The sequence below is a fragment of the Dendronephthya gigantea genome, unplaced genomic scaffold (assembly GCF_004324835.1).
Source record: "Dendronephthya gigantea isolate DGI-Jeju-01 unplaced genomic scaffold, DenGig_1.0 000046F, whole genome shotgun sequence".
NCBI classification, from domain to species: domain Eukaryota; kingdom Metazoa; phylum Cnidaria; class Anthozoa; order Malacalcyonacea; family Nephtheidae; genus Dendronephthya; species Dendronephthya gigantea.
This window is the reverse complement of record NW_021163056.1, coordinates 1,022,692-1,030,525: the sequence shown is the minus strand read 5'-3', so window position 1 is coordinate 1,030,525 and position 7,834 is coordinate 1,022,692. Positions and strand designations below refer to the sequence as shown.

The following is a 7,834-nucleotide window of genomic DNA, read 5'->3' as shown; positions in this document are numbered from 1 at the left end:
CCTCTCAATGAAATCTGCCAGATATGGCTGATCCCAGTAGAATGATTCATCTGTTGCACAGCTCACAAAACTCTTCATAAAACCATCAGGTGCCACTGCACAGTCAATCCTGTCTGACACTTCTTTCACTACCTGAAATGCATAGTTGCAATTGCTTTGGCATACAGGATATTCATTAATGAAAATTATCTTTGCGGAAAGGGTAATCAAATTCAACCTCTTCATATATGCATACTTAATAACATAGCTTGTCTGACAGTCATGGCGTTCGGACGTGTATTTTCTAGCTGCGTAAAATGCAGTATATTCTCAATCTTTTTTGGATACTTACTCGCCTTCTTTTGTCTTAAACAAGGCGAGTATGTTAAAGTAATATCTGTGACTGCTAAATCAATCTACGGCAGCCCAAATCGACATATCACTTTCAAACAATCTGGAAGGTCATTCTTCGCTAGCCGAATAACGTATTATGCAAACAGCATGAGTTGCTTTCAATTGCATCGCCTACTAGTATTGTCGGGAGACATTCATACGAATCCTGGACCGAATAGAACAACATCAAAATTGAACAAACATGTTTGTAGTGATTGCGAGAAGACCATATGAAAAAACCAGAAGGCGCTGTCCTGTGCAACGTGACAACAATGGTCACACATGAAATGCCTCACTAGCTCAAAGGTGATTGCTGAATATTATATGTCTAATCCGAGCGAATGGTCTTGCACATTGTGCGCCTTTCCTAAGTTTAACGATTCTTATTTTGTGGAATCAAATACTGACCACTTATGTTCAACTGCGGAGCAATCTGAAAGTACGTATACCTCAGGAACTTATAACGTACATCAACATCTAGACGTTATTAAGCAAACTCATCCTAATAACTTTCGACTTGGTCATTTAAATGTCAATAGTATGGGTGGATTCAAAATGTTCGAGCTTAAGGAAATTATAGCGTCAAACTGCTTTGATATATTTATTGTTGGTGAAACTAAACTTGACGCTACTTTTCCCACCTCACAAATTGCAATCCCCGGCTACAAAGTTATACGAAAGGACAGAAACAAACATGGGGGCGGCCTTGTTGTCTATTTGCGATCAAACATTATTTCAACCCGTCTGGTCCATCTTGAATCAACATCAGTAGAAACCATTATTATCAAAATCAGCTTAGACAAGAAGTCATATCTGTTAATCGCTGCCTACAGACCACCTGGTCTGTGTAAGTCAGTTTGGTCGCCCGAAATTCAAAGAATTTTGGATGCCGTTACGATAGATTTTACTAACATATTACTCGTTGGTGATCTAAACTGTGATCTAATGAACCAAGATAACAATATAGGTTACGATGCTATGGAGCTCAAAGATATTTGTGATATTTTTGACATGGACTGTATTATAAATGAACCAACCAGAATAACAAACAAGACAAGTACTTTGCTTGATGTCATGCTTACAACATTTCCTCAAAATTTTATGGCATCGGGAACGATTAATACTCAATTAAGCGATCATAAACTTATTTATTCTGTCATGAAGACCAAGCTTGCAAGACCAAAGCCAAAAATCATCAAATATTTAGTAGCTATAAATCTTTTGACGCAGACAAATTTCGTGACGACCTTGTGGCAATTCCCTTTCATATCACTGCAGTTTTTGATGATCCTGACGATGTTAATTGGGCATGGAATAAGCTATTGAATAATGTAATTGAACTTCATGCCCCGTTGAAACAATGCACTATTCGTGGTGATCAAGTACCATTTATGACAAAGGAACTCCGCAAATCAATTATGACACGTAATCGCCTGCATAGAAAATTTCTTAAATCAAAATCAACGGATGACTGGGAAAATTATCGCACTCAAAGAAACCAAACCGTCACGCTACGTCGTCGTTGTATTAAACAATATTTCAAGAATAAGGCTGAAGAGGGGACTAAGAATCCATGGGCATTTGGTCAACATTTAAACCCTTTCTACATTCAAAAAAATCATATATCCGTACAGATTTCCACCTTAAGGAGAATAATACCGTTGTTACCAATAAGACTGTAATTGCAAATATTTTGAACCAGCACTTTGTTAATGTTGCCGCAGGATTTAATACATCGACTGCTCTGCATCGTGATTTACGACAACACCCAAGTGTGAAAGCTATATATGAACATTCATTTAGCAATTCTACATTCCAATTTAATACCATCAGTCCTAACAAAGTTAATAAAGTTATTAACGATCTTAAACCCTCCAAGGCCCTAGCTCATGATAATGTCCCAGTCAAAATATTAAAGTGTGGTGCTCCAGTGTTGGTGAAACCTTTATCGGGACTGTTAAATTATCTTATTAAAAACAACAGTTTCCCTGTTGCAATGAAATGTGCAGATGTCACTCCTATTCCTAAAAACTCAAAGGCAAATACTAAAGATCAAATACGCCCAATATCAATTCTACCCGTTGTTGGCAAAATTTATGAGAAATGTCTCAACTCTCAGCTATCAGCCTATTTTAAAGATCGAATGAGCAAATATCTTTCCGCTTTTCGCAAACATCACAGCTGTCAGACTGCATTGTTACACCTTATAGAGGATTGGAAACATAAACTGGACAATGGTTCAGTTGTTGGACTTATCGTGCTTGATTTAAGTAAAGCGTTTGATTCTTTGCCTCATGATTTATTAATTGCCAAACTTCGAGCGTATGGCTTTGATGAAGCAAGTCTGCAACTTATGAAATCATATTTGTCTGATCGTTACCAAAGAGTTAAGATTGATGATTGTTACTCAAATTGGGAACAGATCATAAACGGGGTTCCACAAGGATCAATACTGGGACCAATTCTCTTTAACATCTTCATAAAACGACTTCTTTTACCATTAAAAGAGCCAGTCCACATTCTTACGCAGACGATACCCAACTCTATCATTCAAGTAAGGATCCTCTATAGTGGTACATACACTTAATGAAGAGCTCACCAAAGCACATACTTGGTTTTCAAATAATGGTATGAAAGCTAACCCAGATAAATATCATGCAATGATACTCGGTAATTCATCTAATTATGATAATTTTGAAGTAGACAATTACATTATCCCTGTAGAGAAAAACATCGATCTGCTTGGTATTAACTTAGATAATAAGCTAAAATTTGATAAACATATATCTAATCTTTGTCGTAAGGTTAGCTCTCAACTTGCTGTTCTAAATCGATTTAAGAACTTAATATCAAGTGATGCTAAAATGAAGATCTACAATGCCTTCATACTCTCGCATCTCAACTATTGCAGCATTGTATGGAATCATTGTGGTGCCCGGAATCAACTAAAACTAGAGAGAATTAACAAGCGTGCTTTACGTTATGTCCTTAACGATAAGACTAGCGATTACGATTCACTGTTAAACAAAAGTAACACTGTTTCACTTAAACATCGTCGCATTCAAGATATGCTTATCTTGGTCTACAAGTCCTTAAATGAAGAAGCTCCTGCTTAAGTACAAGAACTGTTGCAGAAGAGAACATACACATCTCTTCATGGTGAACTTAAATTAAAAATACCTAAAGTTAGAACTACTAAGTACGGTTTAAATTCTTTTAGATACTGTGCACCAAAGTATTGGAATGAGTTATCTGACACTGAAAGAACAGCTATAAACCTAAACTCTTTCAAATCATTGATTAGGAAAAAATTACTATAGATATATTTGGTTTTAGATTGTCATTACTATAGATATATATTATTTTTTAATTTTTATTTGTATATAACTTTTCAATAATTTGGAGATACTAGCATACTTTTTGCTAACTTAAATCCGAATTCAAATAAAGTTTCTATCTATCTATCTATCTAAAGAAATATCTGCTTTCATATACTGTACCTGGAATGCATTGAATTTCATTCTCTCCATTTCTAGCTCTTCAAGCTCTCTTGTGGTTACTGTGGACACATCCAATTCAGATAGTATATCAGATTTTTTCTTATACTCCTAATTTAGGGCACCTCCATCGCACACAGCGTCTCCTTTGAAAACAATAAATGAAGTATATAGTGATATAGATACTGTTTCAACCAAATTTGTTAGGAGGATTGGGGAGGAGGGGGAATAGTCAATTATGTAATGAAACTAAAAACTGAAAGTTGACAATATCTCCACCTTACCTACATAACTCTGAATTCTCTCCACTTCATTGTGGCTGCTATCTCCAGGTGCTAGATGATGGCGGATATAATAGTCGTAGTTCATGAATCTTGCTTCTTCCACAGCCCGGAATTTAACCTCATGGTTGGTTATTCCAACACCAGGTCCGGCATCAGTAAGGTCAACAATCCTGGACTTTAACTTTGGGAGCTTGATTTCTTTCAAAAGTTCCAGACAGTCATTCGTTGAATTTTTCATTTTAGCACTGCAAGGATGTGCATCATTAAGTCCTTCTTTATAGCTAACAATGCATGCTTGAAGTAGATTCAGTTTTGATGCTGTCCTTTTCAAAGCAGCAACTTCCAATTCACACAGCTCTTCACTGATTTCCTGCAATTTAGTTTGGTGATTATGTACTCTTGCTTCAAATGTTTGCACTTTCGTCAACTCATATGTTTTAAATGGACAACTTTGGCAATCCTTTATATCAATAAGCTGCAGGTCATTTTCATCAAATTGGTATAAAAAATAGTGCAAGTTGTCATGCAGTGCACTCAATGCAGATCTAAATGGCTTGCTTTGCCACTCTGGAGGAAGTTCAGCTTCATACAAACTCGGTTCTCTGTGCTTGATGTTTATTAGGTGGCTTGCCCAGACTGCAGAGCTTCCAACAAAAACTTCGGTTTTGTTACCACAACAGTTTGTTGATCACATGTCTTTACTGACTCCTCATTATCAACCATTTGAGTTTCTTTACTCATAAATAAGAAAGTCCCTGGCGTGCAGTTTACCATGCTTTCTGGAAAATCGTACTTGGGTAACTTCTTTGATAAATTAGGGTCTTCTGGTTGATAGATCTTCTGTGAGCTCACCCCAGACATTGCAGTGCTAGTGCCAGGACAGAGGTATGCCTTGTCATCAAAGCTCCTATAGAGAGTATAAGCTTGATTTGGAAAACATTCTGTGTCACTTAGTGATCTTATGATATTCTTTTTTTGAGCTCTACAAAAATGTGTTAAAATTCCTGAATTTTCCTCTGCCTTTGGTGGTTTTTTACAGCAAAACAGTCCTAAACCACAATGCTTTTTGGCTTGTAATGATCTTTTAGATTTTGGTCTTGATCTGTTATATGCTGTTGTTGCTGACTTGATAGGTGGCAGGTCTCTACCTTTACGACTGAAATTAACAATTCGTAGAAAATCTTTTTTTTTACTCTGTGATTAAGATACATAACTGAATCATGCCTTCTACCATGGGCTGTTGCTTTTTCCGTAGTGTTTACATAATACATGCATATCAGGCACAGTACCAAAAAGATTTGAAGATATTCTCTTTTAATTACGTACTGCAGCTCTGGTGATTTGATAAATATATAAAATCGGTACTTTCCATATCTGTTTGTTGTGTAGTGTCAGCCTCAATTGAATCAAGGCTATTGATACCAAATCCAATCATGGAGAAACACAAATTTTACAATGAACTGCTCTATGAACTGTTTAATGATTCTTATGAGATGATGACACATGATGCTTTCATATTGTATGTTACTGGTCAGAGAGAGTCACGATGGAAAATCAAGCAAAGGATGGAAAATATTAGGTTATATGAGATGAAGTTGGCTGAATCTAAAGATGGACATTGGCAGAATATTAGGAAGTATGTTGGTGATCAAGTGATGCTGTCTTCAAAAGACCTGGAACCTGCAAAAAGATGTGTAGAATTCATGGCAGGAATGATACAAGAGGTAGACTCATTCATTGTTGAGTGCAAATCACAGCGATCGCACTTATTTGGTAAGGAAAATACTGTGAAACCACGGAAAGCCAATGAGTTGCACTTTTTAGAGAACATAATTAAAGAATTATCAGCAATTGAAACAAAGATGGTGAAGACAAAGGGTGACATTTTTCAAAATGTCTGCTATTTAAAACGAAGAGTGTCTGAAAGTAAAGCCATCAAACATGATAGCTGTCGCTCTAACAGAAGAATGAAAGAAAATAAGCGCAAGGCATCAAAGAGAAAGGAGAAACGAAAATTGGGAAGCTGTTGTAAGGTTCTTCAAGAAATAATTGGATTGAAAGATGATGCTCAGGAAATGATAGCCAAGGTGAACAAGGGTGACTTTAGTTTTGTCATAGACAATTCAGACTTTATACCTTAAAAGTTGTTGGCCCTTCAACCAAAACTCCACAAATCAGGCCTACTTCTACTAATTGAAAAAAATATATTTGTGTCTGGTGAAAGCAAAGAAATGGCAGAAGAGACTGCCAACAACATGGACAAACAGCACATGTCAAAGAGGTCCACAGTTATTAAAAAGCGCAAAACAGGACAACAACTGTCTATTGAATCTGCATTTGCAAATGAAGTGCGTGACCAATCAGACAACTCAACAAGTTGTTGTGATGGTGATGATGATGATGATGATGATGATGATGATGATGATGATGATTACATCAAAATTTTTGCTAGCCCCCCCCTTCACTGGTCAAAAATTTTTGGTGGCCCCTCCAAATTTCCTCCGGCCCCCTACCCGGCATTAATAATGACTGGTCCCCAACTGAGTTTGATTAAAGCGTTTTGTAATGGGCAAAACATATTCTTCAATGCACCCACGGGCTACAGAAAGTCTACAGTAAATCAATCACTTCCATGGGTGCTTGATATTTTAAACGAACAAACAATTGGATTTTCTACATTAATTGTCATCTCTCCATTGATATCACTGATGGAAGATCAGTGTAATCGCATGAAAGAAATTGGTGTTTCTTCTATTGCGCTTAATTCTGATAATGTGGGGTGTGCGTCCGTTAATAAAAAACGTACAAGAAGGCTTATATTCCTTGGTATACGTGCCTCCAGAATGTCTACTTGGTAAAAAAACATGGAGATGTATTTTATTGTTCTGACAACTTTCGTGATCACTGTGTTGGAGTAGCGTTTGATGAAGCACACATAATAGCATATATTTTATCGAATTTACAATACTATAGGCCAATTTACACTACACAAAATTTTTGGTACGGTTCGGGTAAAAGTGGTTCGCAGACCCGTCAAAAAGGTTCGGCTCGGATAACTTTTGTAGTGTAAACAGTTCCACCGAAGTTAACCGGACCAAGTCTGGAATGGCACCGAACCAAAATTTCACCTGTGCTGAGACCTACTCGTGAGGTAGTCTACTCGTGAGGTAGTCTCAGCACGGATAAAACAGGTACGCGCGTCAGAAAAAGCGACTCGGCATAAAAAAAAACACAATGTAAACGGGTTTAGCAGAGCCAAGCCGTTTAATAAATCATGCCTGCGATTTTGTTTGACAGCGCCACGTTTATAAGCATGCGTGTTTTGAAAAAAATTGAGATTCAAGATGGCAGATGTAAATGTGGGCGAAAGTCACGAAACAGAAATACAAGAACAAAGTCAAGAAACTGTAAAATCTCCGGTCAAATCTAGGGGGCAAATGTGGAAAGATGAAAATGTTTTTAACCTGATAAGTATAATGAACGAAGAAACAATACTGTTCAATCTGGATAACGCGAAAACACCGAAGGAGAAAAGGGCTTGTTACGCCGCAGTTTATGTACAGCTTCAAAAGAAAGGTAATGATTTATGATTATGTATATATTTTTAAAGACATTTAATAGCAACGGGTTACGGGTATGTCTTGGTTTGTAGACTTTAACGGACTCCAAAACAAGCGCCCT

The 7,834-nt window shown here is 36.9% G+C and overlaps 1 protein-coding gene across 1 annotated transcript; it reads left to right on the top strand.

The window, feature by feature from the left end:
- Positions 1–927: 927 nt before the first annotated feature.
- LOC114527747 lies at positions 928–3,488 on the top strand. The gene is made up of 4 exons (XM_028549441.1): positions 928–1,429; positions 1,537–1,956; positions 2,007–2,926; positions 3,177–3,488. The coding sequence occupies exons 1-4, from the start codon at positions 928–930 to the stop codon at positions 3,486–3,488; spliced, it is 2,154 nt and encodes a 717-aa protein (XP_028405242.1).
- The last annotated feature ends 4,346 nt before the right edge of the window (positions 3,489–7,834 follow it).

What these genes read in the sequence shown, in the direction of transcription:
- LOC114527747 (XM_028549441.1), top strand. Translation starts at nt 928, where the DNA reads ATGTTCGAGCTTAAGGAAATTATAGCGTCAAACTGCTTTGATATATTT. An exon ending in TAAGAATCCATGGGCATTTG is followed by an intron (nt 1,957 to 2,006) that starts GTCAACATTTAA and finishes ATATCCGTACAG; the next exon opens with ATTTCCACCTTAAGGAGAAT. An exon ending in TACCCAACTCTATCATTCAA is followed by an intron (nt 2,927 to 3,176) that starts GTAAGGATCCTC and finishes CTTTGTCGTAAG; the next exon opens with GTTAGCTCTCAACTTGCTGT.